Source organism: Festucalex cinctus, chromosome 4 (assembly GCF_051991245.1).
Source record: "Festucalex cinctus isolate MCC-2025b chromosome 4, RoL_Fcin_1.0, whole genome shotgun sequence".
In the NCBI taxonomy this organism is placed as follows: Eukaryota; Metazoa; Chordata; class Actinopteri; order Syngnathiformes; family Syngnathidae; genus Festucalex; species Festucalex cinctus.
In genome coordinates this window covers 12,214,581-12,234,624 of record NC_135414.1, presented here as the reverse complement: position 1 = coordinate 12,234,624, position 20,044 = coordinate 12,214,581, and the positions used below count along the sequence as shown (strand labels likewise).

Below are 20,044 nucleotides of genomic sequence, written 5' to 3'. Positions count from 1 at the left end.
ACAAATTTAGCCATTTTAAAAGCCATTATAAAAAGTTAATATGTCCACTAGAATTATTTTATTTTTCATGTACAGTTAATACATTTTTAAACATTTTTCCACTTTGTCGAATGAAAATGACATCACAGTTGCTCTGGAAGCAGGTAACGACCAATCGCTGCTTGTTTTGTGTTTGGTCATGTGACATTAGCAGACCGAGCCACGAACCGAACCGACATGTTCGACAGGCACAGAGCTGAGAAACAAATGAACGATTTAGCATTTAAAATAGTAACTGCTTGCATACATTTCACTTGCAACCGTTCTTGTAGCTCATTTAGGAAGCTGTTGTAGGGGGCACACCTTCGAAAGCCTTTTCAACTCCGCCTTCAGCACTTGTCTCCATGGCAACAGCTTCTAGCTTTGACGACTCCAAGATGGCGGACGTGGAGCAACATACAACGGTGAGCCCTAAAGTCATATATCTCGTTGTCGTTTGCGTCAATAATCACACAAAACTATGAGTTAAATGTGCTCTTGTTACAGTACACGCTGTAGTTTTAAATGAACGTGGACGGATTTTAACGCGACACTACGAGCCAATCCAAGTCGGAGCTAAGTTGATTATCTCACTCTTAGCAACAGTATTTTTAATCTCTCTCGTCCACCGTCCGCCAGTGTAGTATAACAGCAACGAGTGAGATCAATTTTACATCTTAGTTTTGCTAACGGTGTCAGATTTTGGTTACGGTGAAAACACCGACCGCTAGCTTGTACTCGTGTTAATATTCTATAGTATGTATGCCACTGACTGTAATAATGGATGTAATGTAATGTAAGTAGGCTACCTCTCATTGAAAGTCGTAACCAGTGGACTGCGGAGCTTTGGCCACAAGAATGACTTGTGACCTCAAACATGTTAATTGAATAGGGAAAATTTACATTAATTAAAAAAAAAAATCTACCGCCTCGATTCGACAGAATGTAAAATCTGTGGGATCTTTCATTTGCTATTTTGCATTGATTTTTTATTTTTTAATTTTTTTTCGGGGGTAAACCAAGATTCAAATTCGCTCCGAGGGAGCCATTTATAATCAGACTGGAGAGGACCTCTTAATCAAGTTTCTATCAACTAGGGGTGTGAATTGCCTAGTACCTGACGATTCGATTCGTATCACGATTCACAGGTCACGATTCGATTCGATACCGATTAATCCCGATACGAATGGTCACGATTCGATACCGATTAATCCCGATACGAATTTATAAGTCGATTGTTGCGATTTTTTTTCATTCATATTTAGAAAATACTAATCAGTAAGCTTGTAGAGTGTAAGATTTATATGAAAATGTATTATTTATTTATCTGAAATTTCAGTCTTATAGAGGTTGTAATCTGTTTCATGTTTGAACAGCATTAAAATAAAAATATTAAGGCTTAATGTGCCGTTCATATAACATTCTTCCATGCTCAAGGTGTGAATCGATTCTGCCATTATTGAATCGATTCGAGAATCGCGCGATGTAGTATCGCGATATATCGCCGAATCGATTTTTTTTTAACACCCCTACTATCAACTATTCTTCTCCTTGTTGTAGATCAGTGGTGTGGTGTCACACTGAATATGTTTAGTTGTGTAGAAGATCCACGATGGAACATGCCTGGAGCAACACAATTTCCCATGTCACCCTTTAGTCAGAAATATAACGGACAAGCCACGCATATGTACACCTACATATTAAATTAAGTTTATAGTTTAAACTTACTTAGCGCTATGCAAAATAAGTTCAGTACATTGTGATTGTAATTGATATCAAGAGTGTGTCTGCCTGCAAACATCACCTCTGTCTGGAGATTGGACACAAGTGATATTCTTGCAGAGAAAAGTCCAATATTTTTGAAAAAACGTTTTACATTTAGAAAAGGTCACATGTTTTAAATTTGGAGTACAACTCAAATAGATGTTAGATTGCACTAGATAATGTTGTGATGTTGTTCATCTCAGCTATCTCAGATGTCGCTTTTGTTTTGCTTTGAGACTGGCCTAGGCTGCCAGCCATGTATAATTGATGCATTAGATGCATTGAAAAAACATCTTCAAATAATGCTGATAAACCTTAAATATAAAATGTAATGTCTTCTGCGATTGGCTGGCAACCAGTCCAGGGTGTACCCCGCCTACTGCCCGAAGCCAGCTGGGATAGGCTCCAGCACCCCCGCGACCCTTGTGAGGAGTAAGCGGTACAGAAAATGGATGGATGGATGTAATGTATTTTTCTTGGAGCCGATCAATAACATCATTGATCGATCAGGCAACGTAAGACATTACAGCCGATAATCAATTTTGCAAAATTGTTTTAATCCTGTAAATAAAATCCAATCCCGATCAAGCCAATCAAAATTGGTGAAAAGTCTAGTCATTTTCATGTGATTTCCACTACAGTGAGAAATAACTCGTAAAATAAAAATAAATCATTTATTAAATCATTCAGCGGGGGTCAAATGTTTTTTAAATATTGTTTTATTATTTATTTTTATTATTATGTTATTTCATTTTGAGTCATTTGCGTTATTTTCTTTGTATTTCAGCCCCCGATGGTTTCAGAAGCAAAAAAACGTCAGGCACCAAAAGGTAAAGTTTGACTTGTGTAACATGATGTCTAGGTAAAAGTTGTTAATATCTGTTTTAACTTCATATTTGGGACCAAATATTCCACTGCACGTTTTTGTCCTCGGTAACTGTTGCATGCGTGACTCTAACTCTCCTGCAGGGGTCACCCTTATCCTTTTCCATAGAGGGCTTTAAACGGAAGGAAGCAATGTGATTTTTTTTTTTCTTTGTGTAGAAATTGACAAAGTAATCATAACAAAACGATAGTATTATTTGTCATTTGTAACTCCTAAGAAAGGTCATTAATTACCCATATACAGTGCACCAGTAAGGGTGCTCTATAGAAGGCTATTGTAAACCCTGTCTACCTCCTAGTATTGTGTATTTATGTTTTATTTGCAAAATCTTCCAATAATTAAACAGAAATGTCCACCGAATGTACAGAATGTAGAAGATAAGTGTTGGAATGAAAATAAGAGTTTATTTGAATCATAATGTCAGAAGCGGGTCTTGAGTATACAACATACAAAATGAGGTCAACTTTAGTTATGACATACGCATTCACAAAAACTACTTAAATGGGATGTATTAATTATCTAGATCAACAGCACACTTTTGAGTACGATATAAAATAAAACTAAAGGCCACAGCTACTTATAAGGCTTAACCTATGATGTGGACAACTCAAATTATGGCTATGTAATTATATTTGAGCTGAAAATCCACTTAATTATAAATGAAGATTTAAATACAGAAATGACATCGCCTAACATTTTTGGGGGGTAAAGCTATACTTTTCATATTTTCCATGACTTTTCCAAGTGTGTCTTTTGATCTCAGCATGCGTCTCGTCCCTATTAGAGTCGGAGCGCATGCAAGCGTTCGCCTGATCACATATAACAATGAGCAGCACCATGTGTGGGTTGAAGTTTTTCAACACAAGACTATTTTTAGGAGACCCCATGCTGTGTCCTCTTTCCTGGCAACGTTTTATTAGCATTATTATTATTCATACAAAAGTTGGAGGAATACTTGTGAAAAACGTATGCCCTCGCTGCTCCCCAGATTTCAGTTAGTGGACAGCGAGGCGCTTCGGGGCCACAGCTGAGAGGATATGATTGCTGTCTCAGCAGGAAGAAAGCGGATTAGGTCACTCCAAATAGGACCATTCCCAATCTTGACCCCGCGAGTGCGTTTGAAGCTCATGGAGAGGATTTCGGAGAACAACTTGGAAGTGGCCGCGTTTTTTAGGAGCAGCAAATCAAAGGCGCGCTGCTTGAAGCGCTGACAGTAAAGAAACAGAAGGGAGCTTTGGTGTAATTCACACGATTCTTACATAGGCGGTTCATTAATGATATTCCGAAATGTCAGCGCAAGATTTAAAGCCCAACACATTACTGTTAATCCTATTTTTAGATTTGAATACAATTTCGACTTGTTTCCTTGTGAAATAAGGGTTGCCCTTTACTGGTAAGAAGATTTGGAGCGTCATGGTCCCATTTCTAATGATCCGACTTCTTCCTCAATGTTCTGTCACCAGCACCTGACTAGTGTGAGACATTGTTGCCCAGGCAACCAGCAGACTACCCTTACCTGCCGCAATGTAAAAAAAGATTGAAAGTGTGGCAACATTCGCATCGTGACTTGTGTTTTGATTGCATTACGGTATTGCAGCGTTAACGTCTGCCGTCAGATTGGGTGGTGGATTATTTATTCATCAGTCAAATTAGGATTGTATGACTTGAAAATGGTCTCAAATAGAGCGAGCCTTGCGTCTCTAAGAGGGGGGAAACGCTTACAAGCCGTGACTGGCAGCGGGCCATGTGGCTTTGGCTGCGAGATGTAATAATGACTGCAAAAGGAGGGGACTCTTCGGATAAATCACTCAGCCGTCCACAAAGACGTGACGTGAATGGAAAATATGGTAATGAACTTCATAGTAGAGAATACGATTCACTTTTCTATGTGCTTTTTTTCAGCCCCAGAGCTTCCAATAGTAGAGAGGAGAAACTGGCTCATTCACCAGCACTATATTCATAAAGATTATGAAACCTGCAAGGTAAACGGCCGTCATCAATGCAATTCTCCCTGTGGTGTTATTACATCAATTAGATACATCAGAGTTCCTACTCAAGACCGTATCCTAACTGAACTGTTAAAGTGCAGTTCCGATAAAGTGTTAGCAAAACCAGCTCAGCGGAATTCTTGGTATCTGCTGAAATTAACTAAAAGTAATCTAATTTAAAATCAAGTAATGAGTAAAGTAACTAAGTTACTTTTTCAAGTGTCTGTGTCTGTGGCAACACTGGTGGTTGTTTCCAAGTAATTTTGCACAACAGAATGGCTAGCCTGCTAGCTAGCGTCAGCTCAAAAGCACACGATTCATTTCATGTCTGTGCCATTAAAACGAGCAACAGAAAGCTAAATTAATGAGCCACTCTCTCAATCGTCATGTTAAAATGTCCATGTCAATTGTTAAATCAATTAAATTTAATAGTGCTGTCACGATGGAATATTTTTAATCTATTGAATAATATATCGCTTATTCAATCGATTAATTGACTAATAAGATTCATTTTAATTTTGCATTTAAGTGTATTACAAGCACGTCCGCTTCCCAGTTCTGAGGTCTCCGGTTCGAGTCCAGGCTCGGACCTTCCTGGGTGGAGTTTGCATGTTCTCTCCGTGCCCGCGTGGTTCTTCTCCGGGTACTCCGGTCTCCTCCCACATTCCAAAGACATGCATGGCAGGTTAATTGGGCGCTCCGAATTGTCCCTAGGTGTGCGTGTGTGTGTGGATGGTTGTTCGTCTCTGTGTGCCCTGCGATTGGTTGGCAACCAGTCCAGGGTGTCCCCCGCCTACTGCCCAGAGCCAGCTGAGATAGGCGCCAGCAGCCCCTGCGACCCTTGTGAGGAATAAGCGGTCAAGAAAATGGATGGATGGATGGAAGTGTATTACAAAAACATTTTTTCCCCACCGGTTACTCTTTATTAACTCTTTTACTGCCACATGTTATGAAAAAACAACACAAAAAAACAAACAACCCCCGCAGTGCCATTTCGCCGATTACGAGCATTCATCAGATTCCATCATATTCCGTCACATTTTATTGTAATTACATACACCAGCTGCCCATTGAAAAGAGATACAATGCTGCCATCTGCTGGCCATAGTTAGGTGGTGTTTTTGATTCCACAACCCATTGACCAGGCAGCGCTGCACTTAGACGTTGCTCCGTCCATTGAAGGAAAAATAAAAAAAACCTAGATGACGTCATTTCACGTTTATGGCAGCATACATCGGGATTTTACTAATCGTTATTAAACGTTTTTGGCAGTCAAAGAGTTAATGACCAGTGATTGGTGTATATTTCACGCTTCATATTGTATAGTGATTAAAAAAGGGGGGATTGTTGTGCTATGTTACCGGTTCGGTCATTGATTTCCAAAGTAAAAACAGATGTTTGCAAATGTCTTATTTTGATTAAACACAAAAATTAATCAGTATTCTTCCATGAAGGACTTCAGAAGTCAGCGACCAATTACTCTTGATATGCTGAAATCAGAGGACTTGGTCAATTTTAAACGGCTCCAAACTATTACTGAAACAACCCCCTTCGCTCCCAGCTATTTTCTAGATTTTGCAAGGCCCACAGAATATTGTGTTCTATTGCTATAAAAAACAAACAAACATGGAACTTACCAAAATGAAGATTAAAGTCTCTTCTTTCATCAGAGAAAAAAAACATATGTTTCTATCTGTTTCTGTTTTACAACAATTAGCATTAAATATAGCTAAATTTCATCATCATTCACAGAGCTTTTTTCAACATGGCCCTGGTTGATCTCCTGTGCTCTGCTGCCACCTGCTGGCCCATTGTGTAATAACTACCATTTCATCAACCGTTCTTTGCAGTTGAGAGGCTGCATCAAAGCTAGTATGCTAGCTAGCTATCTAGCTAGTATGCTCTAGCATAAAAAATGCTCTAGCATTAAAAAAAAAACATTAAAAAGCAAACATACAAACATATAAAAACGTCTTTGGGGCACTTAAAACATTTAAAATAGAACATATTTATGCGTTTTTGGGAGCAAATGAGTTACAATAGTTGTCGATTAATTTGATAATCGATTACATGTCGATTAATCGATTAATTTTGACAGCGCTACAATTTCCCTGTTGCACAGTGCTAGTCAAACCTGACCCTGTTACTCACGTTTGTCAATTCTGTGCATGTAGGTAATCATCAAGGAGCAGCTGCAGGAGACTAATGGAATGTGTGAATATGCCATATATGTGCAAGGTGAGCTGGTGCACGCATGGACATGAACGATGTGCTGACATGTGACTCTTTGGACCACTTACTGTTCCTTAGATGTTACATGTTTTTGTGTGTGTGCAATTTAAGCTCTTTCTTTTTTTCTTTGTCTGTTCTTTCCCCCCCCCCCCTTGCCACAGCACTAATCTTGCGCCTGGAGGGCAAGATCCAACAATCCCTAGAGCTGTTTCAGAGCTGTGCCATCCTTAATCCCACGAGCGCTGACAATCTGAAGCAAGTAGCCAGATCGCTGTGAGTTAGCTTCAGCCTGGCCCAACATCATGACGAATTTTACTAATGCTCTCAGCATTACTAATACTTTAGGGAAAGATTAGAAGCCAAAGTGTGAGTTCTACTATTACCTGTAGGCCGGATAGAATATCTGTTGAGCATTTTAAGACGATGCATTTCTCATATGGATTGTGGTTGTCTTCTTGTAGGTTTTTACTGGGAAAGCACAAAGCAGCCATTGAATTCTATCGTGAAGCTGCAAGGCTCAATGAGAAAGACTGGGTAAAAGAAAACAAGCACTCTCGTGTACTAACAGTATCAAGTTGGGTGAAGTCAACATTTCAAGGCAGCGTATTTAAGTTGGGAAAATTCTACAAAAAATTGTAAATTTTGCTGATGTGAAAATTTGCTTTCCAGCTATTCACAACAGCAAAATTAGTTTACAGAACTGTTGTCTCCACCCTTAACTTAATGATAGAAGTAAAATCATCACAGAAACTTGTTTTGCAGCAAACCTGCTTGCTTTCGTGTGTTAACATTCATGCTATAAATTTCAATTTTTTAAATTTTAATTTAGCCCCCCAAAAATACAACTTGTGTATTTAGTAGTAGTAGATTTGTACACAAATCTTTAACAGCTTTAACAAAAAAAAAAAAAAAAAAAGAAGACGAGGCGATTAAAATTTTTAATCGGAATTAATCACAACTTCAGTAGTTAACACGATTAATCGAAAATGTTATACCTGTTCTAAATGTACAATAAAATGTTTTTTTTTAAGTTTTCATACTTTTTTTTTTTTCACAGAAGTGGAAAAAAATGTTAAACTAATAGAAATAAGGCTGCATCCTTTAGCCATCGATACAGTAATTTCATAATTTATTAAGATTGAGTTAAAATCAAAAAGATGTACTGTACTGTTAAAAAAAAAAAAAAAAAACGAGTGCTCTTGATTTGTTTTGAGGTAATTATCTGCCACTAGATGGCATCATTGCATTTGTAAGACATTGGTGACAGCCCAGTGCACTTTTTCTTTTCATATTAAGAGCTATCCAATCTTTAACATGAAATAACTTGTGAAATTCTGTACATTTTTGAAATTGTAAAATACAACTTGTGTTATTGTAATGTATTACTGCTAAATTTTGATGTGGCCATGTCTGCTGCGTTGTGCCTGGAAATCCCACTGTCCAGATTGTAAGGGGCAGTCATTAATTGCACTTTTTAAAAAATTTGCGGAGTTAAAGGAACTTAAAATTAACACACTACTTTTGACACCCCTAGTTTCTGTATTGGAAAGTAGAAATGTCCAAATTCACCCTCAGTTTGAACCCTGTGATATCAAAGAACATCTGCACATTTGAGCTTGCCAAATATTTCAAGCCATTTTACAGCGATGTCTACCCTGAGTTTGCTGAAGCAGATCCATGGGCTTCATCGCATTAGGTTACTTAACCGCAGCCTTATGGCTCCTTCCTTGCAATAAAGCTAGGTAATTTCATAACGCAGCAACCGCCGGCCTGCAGGCGGTCGCGCTAGTCAAGTAGCTGCGCTCTTACAAATATGTGCATAATTTCACTTCATGTGATGCGCTTTGTGCCAAGGGGCAGAACATTTTACACCGCTTGCCAAAGTTTGAGGGACTCAGGCTCAGTCGTGTTGAAGGATGACTGCACTTGAGCAGAGATCCAACTGTGTATAAAAGGAGCACCTACTTGAAATTCACTTGTAAATATCTCGCCCTTCCTCACTTCAGGAGATCAGTCACAATCTGGGCGTGTGCTATTTCTTCATCAAAGACCTCACACATGTGAGTATGCTGACTGAACCAAGTGTTGTTTTTACCAAACATAATTTGAAACTATTTTGTCTTCTGTCAGGCTGAGGAGCAACTCAACATGGCCCTCCAGTTAAACAAACACGACAGCACTTTCATGATGCTCGGGAAAGTCCATTTGCTGGCCGGCGAAACGGACAAAGCCATCGATGTGTACAAGAGGGCTGTCGAGTGAGTTGAGCTCAGACTGGACTGAAATCAATGTGCACTGAACATGAACATCAGTGATAATTTTGTCACCGAAAAATTTTCGGCGTATTTTTCATCACGAAAATTCTTTTCAGACGAAAAGGAAACGAAAACTACAATAGAAGCCATTCACTGAGATGATGGCGGTAACTGAATTGACTGACAATTTTGCCATTGACTAAAATGAAACACAGTGACGCAAATTCACAAAATCCAATCAAAGGAAGAAATTAAACGCAGGTGGGAGAAAAGAACCACTCAGAAACTGTTCACTGCTATATATCGTCATCATGTCATGATATGAAAAGGAACACTTAAGTTAAAGTTGGGTTGATTTCCATTTGTGCAGTTCCAGCACCCTGTGGTGGCTTTTTTTTTTGTATTGCAGTTTCATTTTCACAGGGCATGTTTTGACCCTTCTATGTTTAAAATGCACGCTAATGGTCAGATTAAGGGGAACGTAATAGGCTTGTGAACAGAGTCAATAAGTGGAGGAAAGTGTGCTAGCATTAGCATATAAGTGCCTCAATATTGTTATTAGAGATTGTAGGTTTTTATATGTTTATGTTTATAATGTACAAAAGCACAATATTGTGTTTTTTATGAGCTCATTTTTTTTTTTTTTACAATATTTTACCTTTTTTTGTATTGACAACCTCCCCACAGTATCGTGATAATTATCATATTGTGACCTTCATATCCTGATATCATCATATTGTCATGTTACATCCCTATTAATTCATTTATTATTCATAGAGAAACTCAAATATTTACTGTTTTTGTGATCCGCCCAAGCCCCATCTACGAGTTCCGTTCCTATACTGCCGATGTAACCCGAATTTATGCGTAAGTGGGATTCCACTGTTAGGAGTTGAAATGTATTTTAGAAATACTTCATGTATATAAAAAAAAAAAAATACATTAAAATAAAAACTAAGATGTACTGCTTAAAGGTGGAAGGAAAAACTCCCACATACTCCCGGTGCACAACACAGACAAACGCTAGCAATAGCCAAGCAGAAACACTGGGGACAAAATGGTGGATGAGGGACAAAATGGCGGACGAGGCACGGCCTTCGTGACGTCTGTCAAAGCGTCGTGGACATCAAGAACTCCCTGTATTGCTTTGGCGCCATCTTGTGGCATCTTGGTGCCCTTGAACTTTGTTGAAGTGAGTAAAGGAGCTTTATTTAGACTAAATGGGGAAGTAGTGCTTTACATCATGTGCCACTGCTGGGCGAAGAATGCATCCCGTAGGACATATGCAGCGGGGTGAGAGTTGTGGCTAAAGTAAAAGAAAGTGATAGAGAGGAATAAATGAGATAGAAGATCAGTTATTATTGTCAATTATTTGCAGATATTTGCTGTTCCTGTCCGTGCTCGAGTATCCGTTCTTATGACCAACATTTCAAGCAGGTTTTTTAATGTAAATGCTTCCTGTGCCAATGTTTTGTCATCAAGTTTTCATTGTGACATTTTCACCTCTGGGGGCCTTTTCACTTCTGTATTGATTTGGTTCATTTCCATCTCTACTCATATGTTGAATATTTCAACATGAGGCTTTGGTGTAAATAAGGAAATGATATCCGTGTCATGGCGCTCATTATGTTTTGCCTCCTGGTGGCAGTAAATGAATTAATCAAGTGCTGCAACGCTGTTGTTGCTTAAGTGAGACGTACCGCGAGTTTGATTTTAATAATGATGGGGCGCCCTTGTTACCATTTCTATTTCAATTAATATGCCACCATTGTACTGATGCGTCCTGATTGGGTAATCAACACAATCGCTGAATATTAACTATGCTTGCAGTAGATTAAAGCTGCATCATTAGACAAAATTACAGCCATTGGTGACGTGCCAAACGTTTCTTCTTGCATTGTTTTATTTTATTTTATTTTTTTCAGATTCTCTCCAGAGAATACGGAACTGCTGACAACTCTCGGGCTCCTCTTTCTCTCAGTAGGTCAAACCACATCTTAAATGACATTAAAAATTGAAATTCAACTGATGTAACACATATGTCGTACAGGAGTGTCTCAGAAAATTAGAATATTTATTAATATTATTAATATATTGTGATAAAGTCCTTTATTTTCTGTAATGCAATTAAAAAAAAACAAAAATGCCATACATTCTGGATTAATTACAAATCAACTGAAATATTGCGAGCCTTTTATTACTTTAATATTGCTGATTATGGCTTACAGCTTAAACAAAACTTAAATATCCTATCTCAAAATATTAGAATATGATGAAAAAGTATACTAGTAGGCTATTCAACTAATCACTTGAATCGTCTAACTCGAAACACCTGCAAGTGTTTCCAAGTGAATCCAGAATTTATGACATTTTTGTTTTTTTTTAACTGCATTACAGAAAATAAAGGACATTTTCGCAATATTCAAATTTTCTTAGACTGTCCTGTACATGCTTTATTTCACATACAAAGTTATTTAAAGGTGTCAATATGACACAATTTAGCAATAATAAATGTGGTTTAATTTTTTTTCTCCCCCCAGGACTGGTTGTAATCTATAATGAACAAAATAAAAAAAAAAAAAAGAGTAGTTTTCTTGTCAACAATATCCAACATGAAACACTAATGCCACCTAGTGGCAGAAAATTACCACAACACAAATCTGACTCAGTGTTTCAAATAACTATGAATTACTTACTATAAAATTACTGAATCGATGAACTATATTATGCAACCAAATTTGTATTTGGTAATCATATTTGTCCACATTTATGTTAATTAATGAAGATGAAAACCATGAAAAAAAGTATTGCGTTAGATATAACATGAGATTATTTTGCAATTAATATGGAAATCATGCAGTTATGATTAAAATTTATAATCAGCTGACAGCCCTAATGTAAACAGTACATGCATTTCTGCATATATGTATGTAAGAATGTGCAGTACGTCATTAAATTTTGTTTTGTTTGTTTTAACTCCTTTTGGAGGTTATAACGATATAACAGGTTACATCGATCACATAATTTGCAACATTAACATCCGAAAGAAGATCTGACGGGGAGAAGTCGTGGCTTATTAGTAACTCGTCCCTATCGATTCTTACCAAACGCATCAGTCATATTCTCATATACATTGATTAGGATAGTCATTGATTCATATGTTTATCCATCCATCACAGACTTATGTCTGCACACTCCTCGCTCCGTTCATCTTGAGTGACTGTCCGTGTGTAAATTAGTTTTAAGTTGCATTTAAAACAGCATTAAAAAAGCTTTTATAGGGGAAATTGTATTTTAGTACAAGGAAAATTGTTGTTCATATATTTTTTTCTTTTTTCTTTTTTTTTTACAGCTTGGCAAATACCAAAAAGCTTTTGAACACCTTGGAAATGCCCTGACATTCGACCCCAACAATTATAAGGTACATGCATGCGCAATGTGCTGTCGTCTTTGTTTGCTTTGCTTTTGATCGGCCTCGGCGATAGCATCACATTGACTCATCCCAAACGAAAGGAAAAGGTCATCGCTTGTCAGGTGGTCCGCTCCATCATCGTTCATCCCGTTTCAAAGGTCTTCCTCTAATAGCCGGCTAATGATGGGCTTTCGTTTGCAGGCCATCCTGGCTGCAGGCAGCATGATGCAGACCCACGGGGACTTTGATGTGGCCATGAACAAGTACCGGGTGGCGGCATGCGCTGTGCCTGAAAGCCCCCCACTCTGGAACAACATCGGCATGTGCTTCTTTGGCAAAAAGAAATATGTGGCGGTGAGTAGTGTTCTTCTTGGATTATGCTCGGCACAAAGCCACAACAAAAGGATTCTACAAAAATGGTTTATTTGCATAATGTTTTGGTGCTTAAAAGTGGGACAGACTGCAAAGAAGCACTTTGCTATTCTTAGCTGTCCATTTCAACCTTTTAGTCTTTTAAATGAAAGTAGTGCATCACGCATGTAGATTTTATGCTTAGGATGTCTTATTCAATATGTTGATAAAATATGTGCCAGTCAGTCTGTCAGTGGCACTACTTTTCAAATAAGCCAATCCCTGGTGGAGATCCATGCAACAATGAAAACATGTCACTCAACTCGGCTTTTTTTAGTTAACACCTAAAAGCTCACCGCAACAGACACTGCTGGCTGACTGTCTCCTCAGCGTTTATTACATATTCATCTTTATGTGTTTTGTGCTGATATGAGCTTTACTGTTTCAGGCTGTAAATATAAATAGACTCATAACTTTGAAAATAGGGTCCCCTGACACCACATTTTTCACTTAAAAAAAACATGACGTACTTTGAGTGGGATTCATGTGAGTGGTTCAGTCAATTGAATTTGGCAATTGTCAATAGTTGCAGCTTTGGGAATGATCTTTGAAAATCTTCTATGATAATGTTGCTGCAACTGGTGCCACATGTGTCAAACTCAAGGCCACATCTGGTCCACCACATCATTGTATGTGGCCCAACAAGACAAATCACATGTCCACTTTAGGTTTCTTGCGAAAATACTACAATTTCAAATTCTCTTCTTTCTTAGTAACATTCAGATATTGCAAGCATTTTTATTACCGATAGCTGAACAACTTTTGTGGTTATCACATCACGGTCCATTTGTTGTGTATGTGTAAATTTGAATAAATGACTAACCACAAAATTATGACCACTTAATGACGCCTTCAACATTTTGCCTTTCCAAACATAATAATGGGGTCATAAAGTGAGGTTCTGTGACCATCCTCTGGCAACAATATTTTGATGATTGTTTTGATCTCTATGGACCCTTAAGAAAAGATTTAGCCCCATGTCTCTCCCAAAAATCCCGACATTTTTTCTCAAGGGCTAAATTCAAAATAGTGTCAGGCGTCATCTATGAAATTAAATAACTTTTGATCCAGATGACCTAGATGTATGAAGCCACTTTTCCATACACGTCAACCATGAGGATTCCAAATCATTTTAATCGTACAACTTTGTTTTGACTGCAATATTCAAGATAGTTGCCATCTCGTGCAGTGGTTCTCAACCTTTTCATGCTGTGACCAAAAAAAATAAAAATAAAAAATCAACCAGACAACCAAAACAATCAGATTTGAAATGGGGACACCCAAAATTTGTTTCACTCCATTCCACATATGTGTATATATACAGTATGTATTGAGAAAATATGCCTCACATTTGTGAGCTTGTAGTTCAGCTATTTTCACTTCTTTTTTTTTTTGCTTTTTTTTTTCACATTATTTGGCCAATGTTGCAGCATTGTTTGATGATTACGTTGGATGCAGTGATGGTATTTTTTTTATTGAGGATCTGACAAGTCCTTCAATTCTATATATTATAATCACTTGACTGCGGTACGGGAAACCACTGATCTAGTACAGAGAAAACCTCATTTTTGTAATGTCAACCCAGAAATGGAACGACATAAAACAAAAGCACTTTTATGGAGTTTAATACGACCTCACCCACACTTCGCACATGCCAGCCTCTTTTTGAGCTCGGACTTTAGATCAGCCCATTTTGCAGCAGAGTCAATTTGTCAAGCTCCCCAAACTGCTACAACATCGTGTTGTTGAGGAAATGTGTGGCTAAAACCTACTCCAGAGAACCTCTCCTTGTTACAAAACCACTCCAAAATAGCCGGACTGACTGAAGAATTACAAACTCGAAATATACAGTGCAAGTTTTCACTCTACTGGATGCCAGCCATCTTGAATTTCAAAGTCTAAACAACTCAGGCTTGGAATCCTCATGTTTGACTTGAATGGAAAAGTGCCTTCAAGTTCATACATGATTCTAGGTCGTCCAGATTTTATAGATGATGCCGGGCGCCATTTTGAATTTGGCCCTCGAGCAAAAAAATGCCGGTATTTCATTTTTGGGAGGGACAAATCTTTTCTAAAGGGTCCATAGAGCTCAAAACAATCAAAAATATGTTGCCCGAGGATGGTCACAGAACCTCACAATAATGCTCATTTTTGATTGACGCTGTCAGTCACGTATTAATCTAAATTAGAGCCCGACTGATATGGATTGTTAAGGACGATGCAGAAAAAAAGAACAATTACTGATTAATTGACCAATTTAATTACAATAATAATAATAATAATATAATAACCCCCCCCCCCCCCCACCACCACCACCAATGCATTATGCGTGAATTTTCACTATTTGTGGGTCAGTCTGATCCCGATTCCCTGTGAATAGCTGGGTCAACTGAAAATTGGATTATTAAAAAAAATAAAATACAAATCAGTTCCCAGAATGCAATGTGTTATGCAATGCAATTCATCAATGAAGTTATAAGGACATTAATCCTTCTCGTGTGTGTTTTTGTTACCAGTTGAACGTTTGTCATTACCACATTTATGTTTGATGTCTGTTGCGTTGTTTTATTTTATTATGTGTTTTTTTTTTTTAAACAAACCACAACTTTAGGTTGCGTGTAAAATGGTAACATATAGGTCAATTGCACAACTTGCATTGCTTGTCAAAATTAAGTTTTGCTCTGTTTTGAATGACACAATGACAGGGCCATAGAATGACCTTAATGACCAATAAATGTATATTATATGTATATGGGATGGGAGTCAAGATATTAGGAACGGCTCTTACAGTAGTAGCAAATGACAGCTATCGTTAAAACAATACCTCTAGTCTACTATCATAATAATGCGGGTGGTCGGTGTAAATTAATTCACTCATTTTTGCAAATTTCCAGTTTATTCCTGTATGTCCTCAATTCAGCAAGTTTCACATCGAGTCTCCACCCAGAACTTCCTGACAGCTAATTAAAGTACACTTCTGAGCTCTCCACAAGAGAGAAGTGGTCACATCATTTACATATCAGGATATGTTCTCCTCCTATCTCATTACAGTGTGACTCAAACACTGTCTTTTTTTTTTTTTTTTTTTTTGAGAGTCTTCAACATTGCCAGACAGACCTTTCTGGTGCATTAGGTCTGCTGAGTGTCACTAGTATTTTTTTTAAATAGTTTTTTTGAGTGACTTGTCAAAGAGTCGTCTTCTGACGTCTTCTTTTTCTCATCCTTCCTTTCCCAGGCCATCAGTTGCCTGAAGCGTGCTCACTACTTGTCTCCGTTTGACTGGAAAGTGTTGTACAACCTGGGGCTGGTGCACCTGACCATGCAGCAGTACGCTTCTGCTTTCCACTTCCTCAGCGCCGCCATCAACCTCGGCCCACGACTGGGCGAGCTCTACATGCTGCTGGCAGGTACCAGCGCTCATGACAAAACATGAAACAATCCCGCAAGTTCTTATAAAGTATGTACTTTTCGATGACAGTTGCTTTGACCAACTTGGATGATGGGGAGAATGCCACCAGAGCGTACGAGCAAGCTGTCAATCTGGACCAGTAAGTCATCCGACATTCGCTCTCGCACATCCAATTAATTCTGCAACCTGAAACATTTTGTTCTCTGCAGATCAAACCCTCTGGTCAACCTGAACTTTGCAATCTTCCTCTACAATCACGCCGACAAGACGGGAGCGCTGAATCAGTACCAGGAAATGGAGAGAAAAGTCAACATCCAGAGAGACAGCAGCAGCAGCTTCGACTTTGACCCTGAGGTAGCCAAGCTGCCGATGTGGCTGCTCTTGTACATGATGTTGTAAGTGTCTTCCTCCCTCGTCGCAGCTCATCGAAATGGCTCAGAAGATGGGGTCAGCACTGCAGGTGACAAAAAGCGTGGTGTGGACCAAACCGCCCAGGAGCTCCATGTCCAACGTGAGCTCTCAAGCAGCCACTCCGATGCCGGGTGCGCCTCTTGGTACTAACCAAGCCCTGGGTCAGGCCATGTCGTCTGCTGCCAGCTATAACAAGAACGACACGCAACCAACAAGTACAGTTGACCTCTGGAAACGTTTAGTTGAGAAGGCTAAGACCATGTTTCACTTGTACAAGACAGAAGGTTTCATTTTTGCTTCTAGGAGCTGTCACATTACCTCAAGCTACAATATGGCAATATACAAGTCTGCACATAAATCATTGTGAGCTTCTTTTTATTGCTCCAAAGTAAACGAGCCCATGAGTGTTGTTTTGTTTCCAACCAAGCAAATTACAGCAGCTATTTTCTTCACTGTTAAGGATTTGTCTTGTTAACAGCCCGCATCCATTTCAAGTGTTGGTGGATGAAGTGATGTTTTCACAATATAAACACGCCACGCTCTTATTTGACTACACAGTGCTTCACAAAGACATGCCTCACTGGACACATTAGGGACACTATTGTAACTGTTCGGAGAACTGCACTACGGCTGAACGATTATGGGAAACATAATAATCACGAATATTTTAATTGAGATTGAAATCATGATTAATAACAAGGTTATTCACTGATTGAAAGTTAATATTGTTTCAACTACTAAAACTACCGGTACTCAAAACTATGATCACAGCCTTACACCCATTCATCCCTTCACGTTGAACACTTTATTCTTAAACATTGTTCTTTTTGTCAAGTACAACATAACCTTATATGAAATTCAAGCCTCTTGCATTTTCATTCTTTATTTTAAACTTAAGCATTAACATTACCCTCTTTTATCACATTTATTTTATCTTTGTTATTTTCACAAGTCTGTGGACTTAGTGGGCTAATATTGGAGCCTCGGGGATTGTATTCTGTACCATGTGGAAATGTGCATTGGGTATGACAAAAAATAAAATAAAATACTTGGATATTTGTATCCTTGAAATTTTATGAAAGTAAAATTCTGTGAATCCTTGAAAACTCAGCAGTGGGAAATTAAATTACTAAGAAAGTAAAATAATACTGTCCAGTATACTAAAACAGCAATTAAAAACAAACACTGAGTGTGCCTGCGCATTTTGGCCTCTTCTGGGCAGTGTGATGCCGTGCATCCATGGTGTACACACTTACAATGAGAACAGAATAAAGTTGCGATTGAATTCTATTTAAATAACTCGTTTTTTCACAAATTGCGAAGAATTGGTGCCTTTGAGTAGTGTTATCTTACCTTTGGGTATGTGTTTCCACCGCATTTTTGTGTGAATATTCGTTATTTGAAGGACTATTACTCCCGAAGTTGATGCTAACTTCCTGTTATCATTTCAATAGTATCCGCCATACACTTTACCATTAACCCTAAGCTAGCGATGTTTTAAAAAAAAACGAACCATGCTTTGCATTTAAATATACAGTGGATGTAATTCTTCTTGTCGTGTGTTTCGTTTTACAGTTAACTCCAACTAGGTTGTCATTAGTTAAACAGCTTAAATGTCGCTTTGGCACGGCAGAATTACATTGATTCGCTCCGGCCTTGCGACAAGCAACATGGTGCATTCAGGGTACTTTCACAACATAGGAAACTTGTAAACACAACACGATGTTCTGCACATTCATCGTTTTTCATCGATTATTACGTTCTAAAGATCGAGAAAAGTCAAAATCACTATAACATTTCCATTAATCGTCCAGCCCTAAACTGCACGTGCTTATGTTATTTTTCCGTATCTGTGTTACTTCAAAGGCCCCGCCGCCACATCACTTGACCCTGACCCAGATGTGGACAGTGTCCCCAGCCCGCCTACGGATCCTCCAGGTTCCCCGGAACTTGCCCAAGCCGAAGACCCCCGACCCAAAACTTCCAAAAGAGAATCAATGGTGGAGGAATGATTTCATATGGAAGAATGTCCGCCGCTTTGTCGCAATTCAACCTCCTGTCATGAATGAAAATTTAGCATTTGAACCATGTGAATCATGAGGGGTAGCTGCATTGTGTGAATGTTTTACTTCACACTGAATCGGCGTTGGTTTTCTTCCACGTTCTCACTTGGTGGTCATAAAATAATCCAAATACATGCGATTGTTTGATCTTGTTTAAAAAAAATATACTTATTTGTACCTGAGGCGATTGAATTTCTTACAGTAGGTTGACTGGGAACACATGCTGCTAAGATAAATGTCAGTGCTGCAACAATCATTGTACTATACAAAGATGCTTACATGAGTCCAATAGTTTGATAAATAGAAATGTTTTCGTTAGGTGTAAATAGTTTTGTTTTTGTTTTTTTGTGTGTGTTTTTTTAAAATGTCATAAATGTAATGTATTTCATATTAAATTCAAGGGTGTTTAATTGATTTCTTACGCATTGTGACTACTTGTTAATTAATTCGGCTGCCACGGGATTGGGACCAATAAAATGCAAAATCTCAATCGGGGGCACTCAAAAGGTACGCTATTATGTTCTGGGGTTGGATCCCAAAAACACAGACACAAATAAGATTTTAACTCTTTATTCGCGTAACTCTTTATTCGCATAATATTGAGAGGCGTAGAACAAACTTGACTAGACGAGAAGCAACGAGAATGTATCAAGAATCACAAGACACTAAGCTAACTTGCACTGTGGAGATGCACAGAGGAACAGAAGTAATAATCCAACAAAAACACACATATAGACAGCGAATCGATCTGATTGGTTGTGGCTAGACATGTGGGTAACAGGACTGACATGGAATTATTTGATTGGCTGTTGACAAGATAAAGAGATAGAAGATTCCTGACATCACATAGCGTCTTACCAGTTGAAAGTAGATGCTGGTTACATCAGTTCAAAATAGACACTTGACCTCACGGTCATGACCCAAACATAACCCTTGCATGACCCTAGTCATGACAGTAAACATAACCCTTTCATGATACTAGTCATGACAGTAAGCAAAGCAAGACATTGGGGAAACAACAAGGCAAAAAAAAAACAACAGTAGCATGATGGGGTGAAAACAACAATGACTTGACACAGACAGACGGGAGACGAGACTGGTGACTGGTTACCAACACACACTAATTGACACAACGAGACACAGCTGGGCAAGACATAAGTGGCAGAGGGTTCTGATAGGTTGATACATGAGGAAG

At 38.4% G+C, this 20,044-nt stretch overlaps 1 protein-coding gene across 1 annotated transcript; it reads left to right on the top strand.

Moving 5' to 3' along the window:
* The first annotated feature begins 188 nt into the window (after positions 1-188).
* Positions 189-19,263, top strand: bbs4 (Bardet-Biedl syndrome 4). Its single transcript, XM_077518940.1, has 16 exons — positions 189-443; positions 2,570-2,612; positions 4,571-4,650; positions 6,831-6,894; positions 7,050-7,161; positions 7,350-7,422; positions 8,895-8,948; positions 9,019-9,146; positions 11,069-11,123; positions 12,496-12,564; positions 12,757-12,909; positions 16,202-16,373; positions 16,445-16,514; positions 16,585-16,729; positions 16,797-17,001; positions 18,653-19,263. Exons 1-16 carry the CDS (start codon positions 384-386, stop codon positions 18,796-18,798), a joined length of 1,629 nt encoding a protein of 542 aa, XP_077375066.1. The 5' UTR covers positions 189-383; the 3' UTR covers positions 18,799-19,263.
* Positions 19,264-20,044: the final 781 nt, after the last annotated feature.